Here is a 22,008-nt window from a genome sequence, read left to right on the forward strand (position 1 = left end):
TACTTCACCATTTTAGATTCTCGGGGATACATTTCTTTTAAATCGCGAAAGAGTCTTCTAACATTTATTCACGTTAAGGATAAGCAATTGGTGGAATACGAAAAAGAAAATCACTTTCTGTCGACAAGGCTGACAATACATTAATCGGATGTGTGTAGATTAGTCCGTCACCTGTCAGTATAGCGTGACCAGAAGGGGTTCACAATTTGGAGTTCTAATGAGATATTTCATCAGGGCCAAGGAACACAGATATAAATACACTCATTACCGAACCGTTTCATACGAACGGACCATCCTGAAATGACTGGCTGTTGAAACCACATTAAAGGTTTACATGATAATGTTTATCGGCCTATTGTGTATACAACGTATTTGTGTAATATTAACCGGTATTAAAATTGGTTCATTTTCATGATATGCAATTCATAATAAATAGAATATGTTTGTGTTTAAGTCCTAGAATGGTTGCACTTCTTGAATCTATTTTCAGAAAATTGAATTTAAGGCTTGATTGCAATGAGTCACTCTCTCAACAGATTGGATTAAAATTCTAAAATTAATCGGCAATATGCACTACGCGGTTTTAATCATGAACGCTTCGGAATAAACATCGGAAAGACGAAAACTGAAAAGTATTCCTTAATTTGATTTTTTTCGATAACGACAGGCGAGGTTTTAATACGATATTGTATATTAAAACATGACTGTAGTTCTTATCTGTATTTACTTGCATACTTTTTCAGATAACTTTGATGAAGTTGATTAATAAGAAAGACCATTATAATACATGTATCCTACAAGGAGTAATCGACGGTAATTTCCCATTTAAGCACTCTCTTTATGTCCTTTATGTGTTATTGTAACATTATTTATTAACCATGGCTGGTTGTTGATGGCACTTTAAACAGTATCTCAACCTAATTTGTTCTTATCTGAAAACGATTGTTCTGTCTGGCCAAGTGCATGATTCTGTCACATAAACCATCCTCAGATTTACCCGTCGTGTGAGGACGGATAACCAGGGTACATCTTTTGTGAAAGTCCAGCAGTTTAACATTTTTAATATTAATGGGGTAATCATTGCCGAGGTATTTTTCAGTTTCTACAAATATGCAAATATTCATAAATAGTAAAGGTAATCTTAGGATAAACCGCGATCAGCTTTACTAATTAAAATCATATCTAGTCTAAAGTAGAAAAATATTCTAAAATTTCATTTGCACGTTTCCCTTCGAAGCAGCAACTTGAATACAAAATGATCAATACACCACGGTCTTACAAATGGGATAATTTCGATTTAAAAGAAAGGTCCCATAAAAGCTATATATTTTTTTAAATGGCGCATTATCTCTATTGCATGTACAACATTAATTGACATACATAATATGCAGCCAAATTATGATGTTACCCGAGTCGGTTGTCATTCCCCCCCCAAACCTCTTCCTTGATACCGCCTCACCTTTGGTCTGGGGATGAGCGCTCATTGAGTATGGAAGGCTCTTAGTTCTGTTCTCTGGCCGAGACACACCATAGTCTATAAAAATATACTTTGGCTTTTTCTTAGAGCTCAGCATCAAAGGAGTGGGACGACTGGTTTACAAGGTTGTCATCATAATGTGACCGGTTTACTGTTTGGTATCTTCGGCGGCATGTTTTATTGCATTATTAAAATGGCAAGAGTTCGTATTTTACAAGAAGACACGGCACGGATATAGTATGATCTCTCAAAACTTTGGACTTTTACACGCGCAACACATAACTTACAAAGTAGGTCATCTCTAAATGGACTGATCTGTTAATAGGACATTAAACCTGATCAACTGCCCAAGTTAAACCACACGAGGTTATAGGTCGTGTCTGGTACCACCTCCTCATGTAACTAGCTGTCACTGGCGAATAGACCGATACTTAAACGATTAATTCATATATAAAACAAAGAGAAATTCCTCACAAACCCTTATTTCAGTCCTCGACTCTATAAATGTCGGGAATCTTAATTAGTTGAATAATTGGATTTATAGATACCATGATGGGGACCAATATACATGTGAATATATCCTGTCACACCCCCGTCCCCTCTTAAAACAGTTAATTAAATCGTTATCGAATTATCCTAAATATGCACTATTTTTGCCAACTTATATACTGATTTACGGTATATTACTAAACTCATCCGAACATACAACAATAATTTGTAATGTATATATCCAATCAATTTATCAGACCATTTACCAACTAAACACAAAGTAACACTGTAAATATACAATGGCTTAAATAACGCCAAGGAGTGGCGATCCCATTTACCACGCACTCATATCATGTACATTTCCTTATTTGTAAAAGATGACATCATCGCTCGTTTCGAGTGACAGTAAATTGGAATAAATGGATGTAGGCGGTGTACGTATATAATCTCGACATGTCGCGTATGAACGGCTTCGTTTGGATATATATTGACCAGGGCAACGAGGATGGCTCGTAGATTTGGTTTAAGATATAGATTTTTCATGGTATTAATGATTGCAGACTGTTAAAAGTGCAAATGATTTATTTTTGCTTATTTTGGTTATGTAAATATAACATTCCAAAGTACATAGGAGAAATTAAAGAACAGAATACTACCACTAATCGAATACGATTAATAAAGCATTGAAATGCAAATTACCATTACAATTTTCCTGTCAAATATGCAACTTCTAAAACGAATCGTACCGATGCCACAGTCAAGGAAATCAGAAAAAATACGATGAACAGTGTATTTAAATTCAACGCAATTCATTTTATTGATACATTGAAGCATACCATTGCAATATGGCCTAGCAGGTAAGGGCGTTAGAATTGTACCTGCTGCCCCTATTGCATGATCGTAAAAAGTGACTGCATTTAGGACATTACAATTTCTTTCCTTCAGTGGAGCGATTATCTTGTTTTCTAGGTTGTGTCCCTTTTCCAAGACACATCATAGTTTATAAAATTGGCTTCTCTTTAGAATTTAGTTGGCCGTTGTCAGTGTAAGGTGATTGGCCAGGGTCTCTCATGTATGTAATACGGTGGGCTGTGTGACAGTTTGTATGTTTTGGGTGGCTGTGGTATATTCGTGTTGTGTCTTCCTGTCGTGGAACTCTTGACCTTTTTATATTGCTATCTCACTAAAATATGCCGCCAAAGACACCGAACTAGCAACCCCATCGGGTCACATTATACTGACAGGTGTTCCAATAAAGATATGACAATATTCATAATGACCGTCATGAAGTCGGTTGTCAACCTGATTTTGACAGGTGTTCCAATAAAGATATGACAATACCGTATGAACGAAGTTCAACTCCAATGATACTTCGGCTATATCTTAAAGATGCTCCACCGCCGACAGAGCATAAATGGTATTCATCAATTTAACAATAACTGGTGTTAAATCGTGTACATGTATGTCTAATTAACACAAAAAATAATGTGAAATAATTTATTTTGTTTTGATGCATGCACAATCAATACATCATTCCATAAAGAATATGGTACCACGGAATTTTTTCGGGATGCAATTAAATATTTTCAATATTTATGTCTTGAAGTAAAATTAGAAGCTCAAACCTTTCAATGGTGGTAATGGTGTAAAAAAGGTAACTTTTGTAACTGAAGAAAAATACTTATTCGTCTGGTCCTGTCTTTGATAGCGAAAAAATGCCAATTGTCAGCGGTGGAGCATCTCTAATGGATTAAAACTGTGAAATAGAAGATAGTTTGTATATATATATATATATATGTGTGTGTGTATGTGTGTATTTCAATTACGTAACAAAATAGATTCCTTTCATATAAAGTGACTATAAAGTTATACTGTATACAAAAGAGGTTGTACTTATAAGTTGATTAGACGTAAAGAAACACCAAAAACAGCAGCAGTTTTGAAGACATAGGCAATCGTCAAAATTTGTATATCGTATAAAGGTAAAACAAAATAAAGAACCCTCCTTAGATGACAGACGCTGTGTACAGGACGTTGAGGAGGGAGAGCAAAAACAGTAATATTAATTCAATGATAGTATGAACCGTCCGATAATGGTTTTAGAGAATGCATTGTTATAGAATCAGTTTTCTCTCTAATATACACCAAACCATTGCTCCCATATCAAAACGGACCTTTTGTCCAGCCCGACAAGATCACTTGATACACTAAACATCAGCAATGCTTGTGATCACAAACTATCCCTCTGTAGTTAGCTTCAATCCCTGTATCATTGAATGCGTTGTACAATGCATTTAAACGATTTTTACCAAGCAATAGAAACAAACGCACATACAAAAACTAAACTCAACAATTAAGTAAAGAACATTTTTATTTTTATTTCTAAAATTTATAAATTCTGTTTGCAGTTTTGAATTTGACAAGCTAACTGATCCCCGATTAATCTGATTCTTGTGGTGAGACTGAAGATGCTGATTCTGCCAGCAGCATATTGCCCTTGGGCTGTCCTTGGTATCGGAGTGACTCATACGCTCTAACAGTCTAAATTATACAAATTGCGTTTCAGAAGCGTCTTAGACATCCCGAGAGAAAATTCAAAGATTTTCAATAACATTATTATGATCGTAGGATTTTTTCTGTTTCTACATGGCAAGTAAACGTGATTTCAATTATACCTTTCCAGGCTATTTTGAAATCTATAATTTTACTTTAAATAAAAGTTATGTTTTATGCAAATTATTTGTTCAAGTCTGTCAATAAAAACGTGTCTTTCACTTTTCGAATTCAGGATGCTGTGTTAGTCATGCTTCAAGCTGCCACTTTAAAAAAAGAAGCACAAAGTGTTTCATTAGGTAGTGGCAACTAAATGCTAATTAGAAGTAGAAATATAATATCGTTGTTGTCGATTGAGAAGCTACCGTCGAGATAAATTCTTAAAAGTGCAGAAAACCTTTTTTTACAGTCTTAATCTAACGCGACCAGATAAAGCTATGATTGTACAAATTTAATTTTGTTAACAATTATTTTAAATATTGCTGTACTTAGTTAACTAGACTAAGAAGTCGGAAATGGCATTATAAACTTAAAACTTTAAACGGCTTCAAGTGTTGAAAGGACGTTATATAGGAAAGTCCGTCCTTAAACGGTAAACATTAAAAGCCAAGAGAGTCCCTCAAAATGTGTTCTCAAGATTGCTGTTGTGGCAGCCATCTTGGATCTCGGTTTAATCTGAAAAAGAACTTAAGAAGAAGTTTAAAATATCAAAAGATAACTGACGGCGGACATCAACGGACGAAGCACGATAACTTTATATCATCCTGAACCTTCAGATCACATGACCTTAAACACTTAGTTCAGCAGACAGGCTAGGATTCACATTTAACTATAATTCCTCTGCAATCGATGTCAGTTCAACTTGCTGTTTTTTTTTCATTTTCAAAATGGTTAAGAAATAAAATATTTTTTTTATTCGATATATCAATTTTATGTCAAAGATGGATTCTCTTGACACGCCCCTCCCAAGAAATTCAAGAATTGGGAATATTCTAAAATGCCTTTCTATGCTGTGCATTTCAAAACATTTTTGACAAGATGTAAGGGTCATATTAAAGTGAATAGTCGGGCAAAGAAAACCAGTCTAAATGCGTTCATTGGCCTTCCAAAAGTTCTCACATATTAATACGACGGCCAAGTTCTGCTTACGTTTCCCAGTTCTGACCATTAAAGTAAAGGAAAATTGAAAGTATTGAAAGCGAGGCTGCGTGTAAATGTAACCACGGACATAGTCAGCCGGGAGGACGTATTAGGATTCCTATACTTTAAATTAATTTCTTCGTACGCAGACAGATTTTGGCGAGAGATTTTATTTTTCCATTTCATAAGAAATTATACTGGATACATTCACACCATTTTTACCGACTTTAGCCATCCTTGCCCGACTGTTCACTTTAAGTCTTTCTGTATGTGGGTCGATTGTTGGTTTACTATGGTTATGATGCAATGTTGTGATATGAAATGACATGAACTAAAGTGAGGTTTCTCTCAGTTATATGTGCCATAACTGGTTAAAAAATGGGATACAATTTTTTCTCCAGTAATCTATTGCGATCCAATAAAGATGAATTGAAGTTTTGAAAATCATTCAAAGTCACAGACAGAATATAAACAGACACCTATAAATATTCTCATCCAAATAAATGTGTTTTCAAGGCTACTCACAATACTAGTGTCTGGAATTGGTTTCATCCGGCGAATTAATCTAGACATCTTGCAACTATCGCCGCAAACAGGTGGGTAAGGTGATACAAGTAGCCTTGTATAATTAAGTCCCAGTGATAACTTCTCACCTTTGAACCATTTAAACAGTCTGGCTAGTCTTTGTAATAAATGACGTAATTGGCATCTAAAAAAGAAGACAGTTTTAGTCTTCAACAAGTATACAATTGTGTCAAGGCATTGTCACTAGCTAAAATAATTAAACACATCTGCACGTGAATATATCATTACTGTCGCTGCGGTGTATTTGTTTGTTTATTGCCTGCTATTCGAAAAGCGACTATTATATTATGGTAGGGTTCATAATATTTACTTATACATCGCACTCTTCATATTTCATATCCGAATAAGATCCGAAAAAAATAATGGAAATAGATTTTTGTTAATTAATTATCTACCCACAATGTATTTGAATTCTTAGCCACGCCACCATAGTCTAGGAAAGTGTTAGTTTCTGCTTCTACTTAGCGTTCAGCAAAAAGGAATAGACGACTGGTTTGCGTCTTTGGTGCATGCGTCAGTGATACAACACTAGTTAGTTTGTTTGATTAAATAATAATAACCTGTATTATTTAATGTCCTATTGACAGCCAGGGTCATGTAATGGCAACCTCCCATGCGGTGTGTTGTGTGTACAGTGCGTGTTTTGGGAGACTGTGATACATTCGTGTTGTGTCTTCTTGCATAGTGAAACTGTTGAGCGCTAAGCAGAAGCAGAAAAAAGGCTGTCCTTGAATGAGCCTGTCTGTTAATAGGAGGTAGATTTATAAGCTGCACCAAACCGACTGTTATATTGGACAAGAGAATGTGGGTGACAAAGTTATCAAAAAACTATAACGATGTGTATAGTTATAGTATTGAATCAGTCAGTACTCTAATATCACTAAAACTTAATTATGTAACCGAACGTTTATCAGGCAATATTTGCCAATAAAACGCGGTGTAATCGATGAGCCATTCCATTAACCTGTTAATGCCAAGTAAAAAGAAGAATAATGTGTAAGTATCAAGTTAAAAGTATCGTTGGTGTTTATGAATGAAAGATACTAGGGGAATTGTATTCGTCATGATTTTCTTCTACACAGAAAATGTCAGTGTTGCCTTTTGGATAGAAATCCGATTTCAGTGTGTATGATTCTGTCGCGTCACATTTGTTAACGATATATTTGTACAATCTGGCAAATAAAGCCTTAGTGCTGCGCAAATACCCTTTTCATTATAAAATATTAAATGAAATATACATGTATATTGATTACGTATCCTTTACTACAAAACAACGGATTTCGCGTGATTTAATTTTGTGAGTAATTAGAAATTACAAAAAGTAATCGCCGCTAAAATGTTCTTAGCACCGAAAAAGTAGCATCATATGGATCAAGATCGCGAAAATAAATCCCCGTGAAAAGGGCCTTAGACATGAAAACGCCATTAGGCATGAAATTTAGTCGCCGTCAAAATATTTCTACATATCGTTCGAAATGCTTGTCTTTGTTCATTGCAATAATATGATCTTGTTTCACAGTTGATAATAAGTCATAAATTGAAAGAATGGGACAGGTTTTTGTGTGGTAGTGTGGAGGGGATAATCTATCGTTACGTCTATCGATGTTAAATTTTGAAGGTTCCATCATTTATTGGAAATGTGACAGAATACTATCGTTGAACCTGTATTCTGTTAAATTGTTGCAGAGTAGAGTTGATAATCCATATTAAAGTAGGAAGAAAGTTATTTTCCATTTAAATATTTTTTATATGAAATGTTTATATTCAATAATAATAACACATGACCAAGGATTACTAGATAGATTTCTGGTGATAGTATTAGAAAAGAATGGGAGCACGGGCATGGTAAATTATTTTATAGTATCCGTACAGTGTAACGTCAGTGGAAATGATTCAGCTATCGACAATTATCTATAAATCTTACGCGATACTGACCATTGCTACGCCACAATAAATCAAACGTGCGTACCAGCGCCACAATAAATCAAACGTGCGTACAAGCTGACGAGAGACTGACCAGTGCTTAGGTCACTTTCTCTCAAGGCCATAAATTGGCTCCGACTGGATCGCAGATATAGATATAGTCTAGTAGCCTGTCCGGTGGCCGGTGTATGATTCCGGCACGACTCTAGCCGCTGCACTACGTTCCATTGATTGTTGTGAGAGCAGATCAGTGATGTCTTGGTGCTAATATCATAGCGTACTCATTCTTCGTGCGCAAGTATGAAATGACTTTTTTCTTTGATTGTATTTGTGTTGAATATATGACGTCACTCCCATGACTTTCAAATGATCACCACTGAGCTCTCTAAAAATTAGTATATATATATATATACACAAAGCATTTGTGTATACACCGAGGTTTTTATTTACCTGCGTATGCTATGGGCGAATGTCAGAATTACAGAGAAAGAATGCAACGGCGAATGCATAACCGGTTACCTCTACCATGTGATTACAATTTTAGTGACGAGGCACAAAATGTTTAAATGTAATCGAACTCTCAACAGGTGGAAGAAAAATTGTATGATTTATAATTTCATTTTTCTAGTTTTATGTGAATGTAGTGATGGGATTCCTTTTGTCAGTGCTGGAGACATCTTAGAACGTAAACACCAATTACAAAAAGATAGTACCAAGTCGTTATTGGGAAGTCCATCGACCTGCACGCGCTCCAAACGAACCTCAGAGTTCCATCACCCGCTGCATCGGCACCCCCGGGATCTATCCACTGGGAGGGACTGGGGGAGTCCGAGGGGTGGCAAGGCGTTATACTTCAGTGGAAAAGAGATGTTACGATTGAAAATGGCACGAAAGAAAAATAAAGTAGACATTTCTGGAGGAAATTTTACAGTGGAATTGTGGATTAAACCTGAAGGTGGACAGCATGAACTGATTACTATTCTAGGTAAGTTTTATGTTTACACAATGGATGAAACACATGAAAGGTCAAATTGCCTGGTTAACGATACAAGCTGTAATGACCCTTGTTAAACGTGCTGTTTGTTTATCTGTCAGGCGTCTTATGGTGCATCACTTAAAATCGCTTTATCGCCAATTTATGTATACAACACTACAACTATAACGATAGCTTATATAACAAATCCTACTTCAAAGATGTATTTTGTTTACAATCTATTTAGGTGTGAAGTTGTACACCTGCAGTGATTTAGTTCGACCCTATAATCCAGGCAATACACTAACCACGTGTACTATTGTACATACAGTAGTACGCCGTACTTATACAGATCAATGGGGAAATCTTGACATGACCTTTATCGCTTTATCCTCATTCAATGAATCAACACGAATGTAATACCGCGTAGTAGGTTTTCATAGTAAACGGCATGTTTTGTTAATGTATTATAATGTATAGTACTTCGTATACTGTATAAATCACTTACCGGTATCAAACAGTGTGTACAGAACGCATTGGAATCACTGCCCATAAATTAAGTGCATTATTTCAATAGTGTTTGGAACAACAATATAAGTCTAGCTTATGAATACAAAATCGGTAATATTGTAGGGTTGGAGTTCAGATTTATTGGCACGGATTGTTTTAAATGGTAATATACTTCGGACATCCGCCTGATCAAGCGATTTTTCTATCTTCTACTGATTGACCGATATAGTTTCTTTTCGGAGTACTGTGGTATATGAATTTTACATACCATGTCGTTTAAATTTCTCAAATCTAGGAATAGATAATATTTTCTTATCACTCTGAATCAAGCATGGCTTGTAAACTACATAAAACTGATTATAACACTTTTTACATTAAAAACCAAGACAAAAACAAAAGGAGACTACATCGAGTATGTGCTATACAAAATTTGACAAACATCACAAAATTAATGTCCTATTAACAACCAGGTTCATTTAAGCAAACGATCAAATCGGAGTTTCGCTATTATTTTTTCTTGCGTCCTTTTAATAAATACTATCAAACAAGTCAGCCTCGAACGCGAAGGTAATGCTAAATTATCATCGCAATCTCGTCATTCGAGTCTGCACATTGTTCAAATTTTTATCAACATATTAACATATAAAAAGTTCAACAATAGCATGTTTTGTATTAAACACTCGAGAAGCCACAAATTGTAAAGATGATATATTATAGAATTAGAAGTAAGGCAAATAAAATTAAAAAAAATCCCCAACATACACCCTTTTTAACAGTCTAGTATAGTATACACACTGTTTGGAAAATACCTCTTTGATTGAGCAAATGACATTCACAAAATGTTTGATAATTTCAAATAAGATCTAATTTTCTCCGGTTTTATTACCTTTTGTTCTTATATGAGGGAGGAGTGCGGTAATAAAATAAAGGAAACATGTCTTATCAGAAAAAGATGTGATCATTGGTACCTTGATTTGGGATTCGTCGAAAAAGCGGACGATACTCATGAGCTTCTGGGTATATGTGCCCAGTAATATTTCAGGAGGTCGCTAGCCAGGTCTCATAATTTTCTCTGGCTTTATTAATAATTGCGATTTCATTCCCGTTGTGATATTCATAACAAAAAGATAAATAAAATTGGCATTAAATCCACTTATAACGAATATGGCCACATACATCACTTGTATTTACTAATGACTATATACATTGTACATTATGGTTTTTTTTATATATATATTTATGGTATATAATAAATACCAAGAGGCGTTTCTGACGCAACGCAGAACATTAAGTTTAATAATACCGTACCGATCAATGAATAAACTTTAAAAGGTATAATACAAATTCAAAGAGTGTGTTGTGGAATTTACTTTTACAAGTGTAGCTTATATAATGCATTGACATTTTCCGTGATCTCGGACCATAAAATCAAGAACTGAAGCATCTGATCGTTATCTTTATGAGGCATTAATAGATCGTATAAAGATATGTTTGTGTTTCAACGTCGTAAATCCTTCATGTAATGTTCCAGTTATGTCGTGTAGCTAAAATCTTTACCTTAGCAACAGAAACCGATGGCTATAAAAATAGTTCGGCTTGCCTCAGAAACAATGAAATATTAACCGTTACAGTCGATGCAGTCAGTCTTTGACTTGTAATTCAAATTGATAACGCTCATGCAGATATCGTTTCCTTAAATAGCTTTAGGGATACCGGTATTTACTTGTAATGACATTTGGATGCTTTTTCTGCCCCAATCAATTGAATGATTAGCCTCCGGAAATGTAGCATTACTTCCTAATATTATAGCTGCTGAATTTTTAATTTGTTGAGAATGTCGCAGGTATATTTTTTACTATCATAAAGAAATAATTGTTACCAAGTCCAAATGATTTTTTATTTGAGTGTGCCATGATTTGGGCAACTTCATCATAAAGTCTCCTACAGCATTTTTTAACACCTGTTCGCTTATTTTATCATACTTTTACAACTCCATATTGGATAATTTTATACGTAAAAAGGAAAATACTCTTGCAAATAGCTGTTATGAACAAAGCTACGAAATTTCTTTTGGAACAAAGCCTGCTGCTTACAGTAGGTAACCACATTATTAAATTAGAATAGCAATTAATACATCACAATAGCGTTTTTAAGGTATAGCAAGATATTCATGTAAATGTGGGCAGCTACCTTGAATCGAAATTCCCATGAAAATACTACTTTAAAGAAATTAATTACACATGAAAATCACATATAGAAAGACAAAAAATGGAAAACCAACAGTAGCATGAAGTTTATTCATCTGCTAGCATGAGAAAAATAGTTGAGGATATAATGTATCAACAGTTATGTCTTTGTGGTTAAGACCTAGCCGTCTATGGTGATCATACATGTCTTCGATGACACATCTTTAACGGGTACATGTATTGTCTGCCAATAGCTTTCGGATTCGTTTTTAAATATCACTTTACCAAGATGAAATAATCGCTGTAAAATACGTTTTTAACGAAATTTGACAAGTTAACTGTGGCCTGAAAATCTTATGTTTCAATTGAAATTCAATTTGAATTTAGTTTTATTTTCGGCAAATTCCTATCTCTGGAGTATTTTTATATCCGAATTCTTGATTATTTCTTAATTATGAAAATAAACACATATTAGGCTGCCCTTTCCTTATATTCAAACAACTATATTCAACCAAAATAATATCATGTTCGGTGTTCGAGACGATATCAGGATCAGTAGTTCAAAATGTGTTTTCAAGATGGTGCCTTGGGGACTATCTTGGATTTCGAATCGAGCCGAAAAATTGGGACCAAGTCAAGATCATTACAGGCAAGTTTCAGCTCAATCCAACTATTGGAACTTGAGACGAATTTTAAAATGTTAAAAGTTTACGAATGACACACGACGGCAGACGAAGCTTGTTTGTTTGATTAAATTAACGTCAGGTTAACAGCCAAGGTCATTTAAGGCCGGCCTACCATGTAAGGCATGTGTGAGGTGCGTGGTGCGTTTGCGTGATGCGTGTTTTAGATGGACGAAGTACTTCGAGTCAGATGACCTAAACATACACAAAATTATACCAATATCACTTATATTGCTTATCTCCATTATTACAAACTACAAAATTAATTTTTACACTATTTTCAAGGGAGATAATTGTAATATTGAAGAGGGAGAATTAATGATAAGATTACCTGAATCATTACAACAAAATCAAATTGATACAAAAATACTATTATATTACATTAGTACTGGCAATTAATGCAATTTCAAGGCCACACATGAACAAAGTATCTGTCATTGTTCAGTGGTGTTCACTTTTGTATTCCTCTATCTGTCTAATGCAGTTCCCCTAACACAAAGTCTTACCGAGTATAATTCAAAACATGGCGTTACACACCGAGCACCTTTACATGGTCTCCTTCAATTAGTCCACAAAAACACACTAATGTTAGGGCATGACGTTTTTGTTGGTAAAGGAAAAATATCTTACGCGAATCTGCTTCAGAATTTTCGGTGCTATCCTTGTTCGGTCAGCGGTTCCGGACCATGCAGTCATTTTAGAGTCCTCCGCTAGCTTAGTTAATAGCCGCCTCACCCAGTGGGAAACAGGATGGCCCTCCTTGGACTTGTAGAGATGGTGATTTAGAACAGCCAGGCCAGGAATTGTAATTATAACAAAAGAATATACCAGAATACAGTTCGCAACCATCCACAGCCCAGCATATTGTCCGTTCTGTAATGCCATGATGTTGTCGAATAAATGAAAACAAAACTCATGATGTATATACAGCGATCTCTAGATATCACAGTTCCAAAAAAGGAGAGTTGATGAGTTGATGATATGATCAGGAGACTGTAATTCTGGATGTTGGCCTGCGTCACTAGCCCCATACCAAAGAAACCTGTCTCACTTTTGGTAACTGCACTTCATTTCTTTAATTTTTGTAGGTTGATACTCATAAAAACTAGTCTCTTCGGCTGCCACTCAATTGTAATAAATGATTTGTTGATGTGTACCTCTAAGAATATTAAATACAAGTCTTCCAAACAGCCAGATTTAGACAATACAGGTAGAACGTAACGTTTGAAAGAGTTTTCGTACCTTTATTGTCTCGCTTTAGTGAATTGACGATGCTTTTAAAGATGCTTTTCCGCCGACGAATGCTTTCTCTATCAAAACAGTAGAAGATTTAGTATTTTTCTTCAATTTGAAAAGTTACTAACTCTACGCCATAATTTGAATAAAATAAAATATTAAAAATAATAAATTGCGTTCCGCTAAAATTCCATGGCACTATGCTCTGCATGGAATGAAGTATACTGATTGAACATGCACCAAAAGAGAAAAATTCTATATGCATGTTTGTGTTAATTATACACATATAAACACGATTATACATCAGGTATTGTTCAACTGATGGCTATCGTTTATGATCTTTCGACGATGGAGCATCTTTATCTTTCAAAATCAAGTATCGAAAGTATCGTAATGTGTCAAAGCAATACTAAAGATTCTTCAAATTCTTTAATTACAGAAACTTAAGCCATTTTGTCATTCGACTTTTTTTTAAAAAGGTGTTTGGCTTCCATAGTATTGGCTATCAAAATAAGGTTCTGAATGTTTGTACGTTTATATGCTAGAATTTAATTTATACGTAACTTGGATTCGAACAATTTTTGTTTACTTGAGTAATTGAACGGGTCGAATTTTTCCTAGGTCTTTGGAAACCGGCACAGAGGTGATATCGGAACTGGATCTTATCAATCGTCATTAAAGCCTAACATGCTGTGGCATCATAAATTTCGGTGAAACCGCTGTTTAAACCCCTATCCGGCGGTGCAGTCTTCACCCACGGCTGATTAATACAATATATAGCTCGCCACCAATTACCGAATAGCGATTATTTTCGCGGGACATTGCTATGATCGCGAAAATTTGATAAGGTTGAATTATATATACCCGGATAGACAGATTCGCGCAAAAATAATTCATTTGTAGTTCGAATCGCGGAAAATAGCCTGCTGTATGGTAGGTATTTTATTGAAGCATTTTATTACTCATTGCTAATTATATATTAGGAAATGAAATTAGAATACTCATTTTGCTAACATTATCTCGTGAATTAGAATGAGCATTATTATCGCAATAACACCACCGGTAGATAATCAGCGTATATCTTAACATCTGCTATACAGTTAGACCTTGACAAGGCAAGATTTTCCAGGAAAACAGACATGAATATATGACTCACCGTTCTATCAATTTTCTCTCCATCACCGAAACGGTCTACGTGCGGAAGTACATGGTTAATGTAGATCCCTATCATTTACAGTAGCAAATCATGCGTTATATAATTACATTGTTTACTTTAAATTTTAATAATATTCGAAAATGATAAGAATGGTGTAAAACTTTCGAATATTTGAAAACTGTAAGATTTCTACTGGAATTGTTTAAAGAAGTTACAGAAAACTGGTCGACGCTGTATCGATCGGTTATCTTTTAGACTGACAGGGTTAGATAATGTTATCACATTTCTGCACTCTTTGCACTGTCTGGTGCAGTCTTCGGCTTTACTTATCTGCATTTAATATCCCTCCGCGCATTCAATGTCAGATATACCTCCACATACTCAGATGCCTTTTTCCTAACGTGCCTTCGTACTTGCTTTGCTACAAGTCTGAAAAAACTGAACTATTGGTGATATATTATAACTATTAAAATGAAAAGCGTGCACCGATACAAAATCCCCTGAAAGGTAATGTCTTAGAGTTGTAATTGACAAATTAAGCAATAATTTCATTTAATTTCGCAAAACTAAGTATTATGTTTGTCGTGATTCTATTATTTTGTGAATATTTCAATGTTACTTGTATTTTGAAGAAACTAACATTTATCTTACTTTCATTTGCTGCTTTTACAAAAAACCAATACGACAAGAAAAACCGATAGCGGGCGACATTTTAAGCTGATCGACGAGATGTACGACCCTATTTTTAAACTTCCTTTTAAAAATAAAGCAATATTTCTGAAAATAATATATGCAATATCTGTAATACAGAAGTTGAAACCATAGAACATGTTTTTGGTATTGTCAAAAATCTTTTGAAATATGGCAAGATATGAAAAGAAAAATATATGAAAAAACTAATAATGTGGTGGAATTTAAATTAGAAACAATACTGTTTGGTGAGACTGAATTTTTTTTCAATACCTCTCAATTGTATTATTCTTTATATGAAGTTCTATATTTTTTCGGTATCAAGAAAAAAAAACAATTCATAAATAAGCAAGATTTGAGTGAGTTTTTGAAAATATGATGTTGAAAAATTTGTTTGTTTGTTTGTTTGATTAATTAACGTCCTATTAACAGCTATGGTCATGTAAGGACGGCCTCCCATGCATGCGGTGTGCTGCGTGTATGCTGTGCGAGGTGTGTGTTTTGGGAGACTGCGGTATATTCATGTTGTGTCTTCTTGTATAGTGGAACTTTTGCCCTTTTTATAGTGCTATATCACTGAAGCATGCCGCCGAAGACACCAAGCAACACACCCCACCCGGTCACATTATACTGACAACGGGCGAACCAGTCGTCCCACTCCCTGTATACTGAGCGATAAGCAGGAGCAGAAACTACCACTTTTATAGACTTTGGTGTGTCTCGGCCAGGGGACAGAACCCAGAGCCTTCCTCACAGGGGCAAACGCTCAACTCAAGGCCAAAAGTGAGGCGGTGCCAAGGGAGGCATTAGGAAAGTTAAAGTCAGTTAGGAAGAAGAGAAAAGATAAGATCCTAAATTTAGTCGCCTTTTACGATCATGCAATAGGGACAACAGGTACAATTCTAACTCCTACCTGCAGGGCCAGTGGAAAAAAGCTGTCAATTAAAAATGGATGTATTGAGAAATTTGATCAATTATGGATCAATTGGAAATATATTTTTGAATAGTTCTTGAAATATGCCAATCGATGTTTGTATGATGTTTTTTATGTTGTAGTACTTAAATATGTATGATTTGAATCTTTTTTGTTTTGTTTGTGTATTGTCTATAATTCTTTACATATATATATATATGTGTGTGTGTGTGTGTGTGTGTGTTTGTGCTAGTTTATGTTTGTATGTACAAATATTTTATTCACTCAACTACAAACATTAAACAAAAACAATTAAATTCCAAATCTAAATGTGAACAGAATACTCAATACACAAGTAATTTTCTTAAAAAGTTTTTCCCTTTTTTTTAAAACTATAATTGCTCTAAAAATTATATTTATTGTTTAAATTGATGCATGCTGTGCGAGAGTCCTCCTGTGCGAGGACATTATTGTTCGGGGAGTTGACCCCAGGGCACCCCAACCCTGGCAGCTCTCACCAAATTACCGATGTGTATGTATATACACATCATACACAACTGGGGGAATAAAATATTTGTACTGTGAAAAAAAGTTAATTGTACAAAGATAAAATTTGATATGTATGTTTACGCGCATAAAAATAGCTATTCCCTGCTTAATGATTAAAAACATTAACGCTCGCGATTATGGCATTTTATGTTGCGTCATTTTTGCAATTCTTATGCAATCTCCTGTAATTTACCTCGTATATCATCCATGAAAATTCCATGCAACTCTTAAATTCCGTAGCATATAAACTATTAATTATCATTTCCAAATATAGTTTGTTGCAGCTATTGTATTGCATTCGTTTATGCAATGTATAGGCTGGCTATCGATTGGTTGATAGAAGATGTCTGGCTTCCCGTCTTCTGACCTACTGACTCACTCCGCTAGTCCATATACGTCATCAGCGCTCTTCACCGTACGCGCCATTGCACCCACAATGCCAAAACACGTGTATTTCAACGGACAATATTTGTTCTCAATAATTGCATTAAAACTACTCATATATTGGGGAAGTCATAGACGATTCGGAATTATCGCCTGTGTAGTTTGGTTATCACATAATCTAATTCAATTTTCTTCTAACATTGACAAATTCCGACAGTTTGTAGTTCAGAGAATAATATTTAAAAGGGAAATCAAAATCAAAAGTAATCACAGGTTGGTCGGTTCGAAAACTGCATTTTTCTTTTCTGATATCTTTATATTGCAAAGTGTGAAAGAAAAGCCATTATATTAAGCGTTTGCAGACATTCATAAATCCTAAGCATAGATCTCCGTCAAATTTCTTATAGTGAGTTAGCGTTGTTCAGCAGTTCCCCTGTGATATAGAACTTGAACGCCGCGTCTGTATTGAGGAATTAACGGATACAAGCTGTGACTGAACAACACTCGTAAACACAGAGAAGGATAATAAAAAATGGCATTGAATCATCGGGATGTCTGTAAGAGCCGATATATAATAACAAATTCAATCAAAACAGAGCGTTATACACAAACGGAATCAGCACCGACATCAGATATCATTATTTGTCGGTATCTCTGCGGCCAAAGTTCAAAGGTTATTTTGCCGCTGTCTGATCGTTAAAGGAAGAAAAAGAGCCAAAATTTTACATGTATGTTTCGCTTGTTAGTTCAAGTATATTTGTAATTGATCCAAATATGCTTCGACGGTTTTCTCTCTCCCTGCCCAAATAAAAAAAAAAATTCCAACAAATATTTGTCAAGATCGCCATCTTGCTTCATTTCCTCCTAGTTAAGTAGAATGCTGCTATAGATATATTATGAATGTAATCATAAAGCCTGTCGAAAATGTTTCAGGATGAAAAAATAATTGCTCATTAATTACAAAATATTTACAAGATTTATCCGAAAATGTCTTAAGTGAAAGGGAAACAATTTTAATTAAATGATAAATATGGACATTTGGGCTACATATCGCTATTGCAGAGATTGGCTAAATGACAACTACGCGCAGATACTTGAATATTGAGTATAGTTCAGCGAGATTTAAAGGCTTTCAAGTTAACGCTACTCTTTCAGCTAGCGCCCAAACGATCTAGAAGCAACGTTATTATCTAGTTATTCAAAAGTAGAAGTGAAATCAATCATATTCCGAAATGAATCGATTGATAGCAGTTTAAAAATATCTTGCAACGAAATACGTCATTACTAATTAATATTAAAGAAAGAAATAGAAAACTACACACATTATACAGCAAATCAGAATTTCACATACATTCACAACGATATCGCAAGAAAATATTTCATAGTTTGTTTTGTAAATTCCAAAAGCTGTCTTACAGTGTTAGACGTTGCAAACTAATGTCAAAAAATGGGACAGGTGTTTCGGTAATCAAAACAGTTGGATACGTAAGAGTCCTATAAAAACGTTTTAAACATCTTAAAACATGGTTTACTTTTTAACTTAAAGATGTGTTGCCCGATCAAGTATGCATATTATGTGTTTTCCAGGTTTGGTGGATGTTTGCAGTGGCGATCTCTCCAGTAGTAGGTGGACAATAGGTATCGTCAGTGAAATAGAAAAGAAGTACCCGCGTCCAAAACTATTTGTATCCTTGCGCACGGAAAGATCGCAATATAGCTCGACATTAGAAGCAAATACGCATTACATTCCAAATAAATGGTATCACATCGCACTTTCCTATGACGGGAAAACAATACGAATGTATATCAACGGCGCCATGATTGCTGTTAGTAAGGATCAGAGGGGCGACATATTCAGTAGGGCCTCTAAAATATGTAAAGAAATTCACATAGGAGGGGAAGTAGAATCGGGTTCATTTTTCCGCGGAACCGTAGACGATTTACGTATATGGAATATTACTGTTCCGCATGAAAATATAGTTCGAAGTATGAATGGAATATCATATGAAGTAGATAGACATTACTTAGTTTTTCATGATAATTTTGACAATGTTTTACGGTGGAAGAAATTAACAAAGCGTATGCCACTGGTTATTTCTTCTGATTTATCAAGTGCCAAATTTGAGGACATTTCCGTTGAGAAGCCGGTCTGTGGACAGTCAGTCTGTGATAACGCTGAATTAGTCAGGAGTTACCTTGACAACGACCAACTAAGAAACTTAAAAGAAGTTCGTTACCGTGTCATCAATGTAATGTCTAATGATGGAACGGATCCGGTCGTTACTCGGCAACAAATCCGGAACCAACATCGAATATTAGTCGAATCATTTAGTCCATATAACATCACATGGGAACTTGAGGAAATAACTATTAGGAACTCCTCCCTTCGACAAAAAACGGTATTATTTGCTTGCGACCCCCGTAACGTTGGTAACACTATTTGTGACCCAGAGTGCAGTCACTCTAGGACCGGAAATGACGGAGGGGACTGTGAACCATTCATACCGCAATGCGATTCTCTGAATATCCAAAATGGCCGCTGTGATTTTGAGTGTAACAAGGAATACCACCGCTGGGACGGTGGGGATTGCTGTTTGCCTGGACCATATACACATCAGTTCTGTTTCGACCCAGCTTCGCCTAATCGGTAAGATAAGGTTTTTTTGTATCAAAATACGATGGTTTGTGAATGAAAACAATAGAAAAGTAATATGATGAATCCATTTTGATAATTTAAAACGTTATACAGAAATAGTAAGTATCAGATATTGCTATGGTAAATGGTTTTAAAAGCTACTGAAGTCCATTGTTCCTATCCATTGTCTCTGTTGAATACGTTAAATGAAAGAATATGTAAATGAATGTCTAATATCATGGTATATCTACTAGAAGTAGAATACAAAGCTTCCATTGGGCTGTATTAGTCAATTATGACTAGAATAGTAGGGTCCAATTTGAGAAAGATATGCATTTTCAATTACTCGACGTCACGGATATTAGGGAGCTTGGTAAGAAATATTCTACGTTACAGAGGAAAAGAAGTATCTATTTTAGAGGGATCTATTTTAAAGTGGAAGGGTTTTTAAATTGGCAGAAGGGGAACAATTTAACTGGAGTAAGCTATGTTCAAGTGAGTAGTGCCGTCAATACAAGCATCTGGTAAATGTACAAAAAAGGGTTCCATTACTTATTTGATATATTATGATAACAATGATCACGACATTCAAATTTTATTTTTGTTTCAGTGGATATATAGGAATGGACGAATATAAGGAGGCCATTGGTGTTGATGGAACATCTCATCTCAATATCTATTTCGTATCTCAGTCCACTAATCAGCTGGTGGGACTAGCGACCATGCCCTGGGACAAAGAAGTTTACTCCGTTCAGGGTAAGACGTATATTTATCTGAATAACAACTTTACAGTCCATTTACTGATGTTTTTGTTGTATTGTTGGTAACGTTATAGTGCATCACTTTGTGATCATTACCCTTCACCAACTGAAATCATTCTGCTAACAGAATGTTATACTATATTTCCTTGTCTGTGTCTATTTTGTGTAGTTTATACTTCCGTCCAAAACCGTAAATGAAAGTCATTTTCTTTTCATGTAGTCAAATGGTAAGAATCACTTATTTTTAGTTTTCATTTTCCGTTGACTGTAATTGTAATGTTGAAAGCACCGACATATTATACAGGCTAAATGATCCATATTTGAAAGGAATCCTTTGTCTTTAAATTTTACGACTCTTTTTAATAAACAAAATATCGCGTATGTCCCAACATCTGCAACCTTCCAAAGCACTCAACACATTGTAGGCAGGTGCTGCCGTCTTTGAAGTTGTAATTCTTGTAAATTTCACCATCACAAACTCTCATAAAGCATACAATGTGTGAATATGAATACTTATATATGATGGTTCAGATCCATGAAAACACCAATATACTATTGACATAGCGGTAAATGTCGCATGAAATATCACACGTTTTGAAAAAACCGCCACAGTCAACGCAATGTTTCAAACTTTCGGTTAATATCGGAAAACCGAGTTGCATCACGTGACCGACATCGGCGATACCCGTATAGATTGGAACCTCCCGAGCCGTATCACGTGCTAAATATCGGCAATACCGGTACAGATCGGAATACTTCCGAACTGTTTTAAACGTGTACATGTTAAAACGATTTTTTCACTTTTATACTTAAAAATACTTCCAGTGCTGCAACTTTATAAAAAATGGTAAAAGTAGAAAGTATAAACCTCGGACAGACGGAGAAAAATGTGTGACTTACAGAGTTTTCACTATGACAAAAAGAGCGAAAGTGATAGACCATACAACTTTAAATGACTTAAATGACGGTAGATGTTAATAGGAAGTTCAGCTCAACCAATCAACTATTGGAAATTGATTTATAATTACAATGTCTTTGTAGCGTTGTATAACCAGGGGTTTTATGACATTATTCATGTTTGACCATGCCATAAGACGTTAAGCAAAATCAACTAAGATATTCACAAAATCAGAGAAACATCCGCACGAGTCCGTTACTCATTTAT

At 35.1% G+C, this 22,008-nt stretch overlaps 1 protein-coding gene across 1 annotated transcript in view; it reads left to right on the forward strand.

Moving 5' to 3' along the window:
• The first annotated feature begins 8,396 nt into the window (after window positions 1–8,396).
• Window positions 8,397–22,008, forward strand: part of LOC138320928 (pappalysin-1-like) — a 42,186-nt gene continuing 28,574 nt past the window's right edge. The window contains exons 1-3 of the mRNA XM_069264237.1: window positions 8,397–9,152; window positions 19,035–20,094; window positions 20,693–20,838. Of these exons, the coding sequence (XP_069120338.1) occupies window positions 8,624–9,152; window positions 19,035–20,094; window positions 20,693–20,838 (1,735 nt within the window). The 5' untranslated portion in view covers window positions 8,397–8,623. The remainder of the gene's footprint in view (window positions 9,153–19,034; window positions 20,095–20,692; window positions 20,839–22,008) is intronic.

Source organism: Argopecten irradians, chromosome 4 (assembly GCF_041381155.1).
Source record: "Argopecten irradians isolate NY chromosome 4, Ai_NY, whole genome shotgun sequence".
NCBI classification, from domain to species: domain Eukaryota; kingdom Metazoa; phylum Mollusca; class Bivalvia; order Pectinida; family Pectinidae; genus Argopecten; species Argopecten irradians.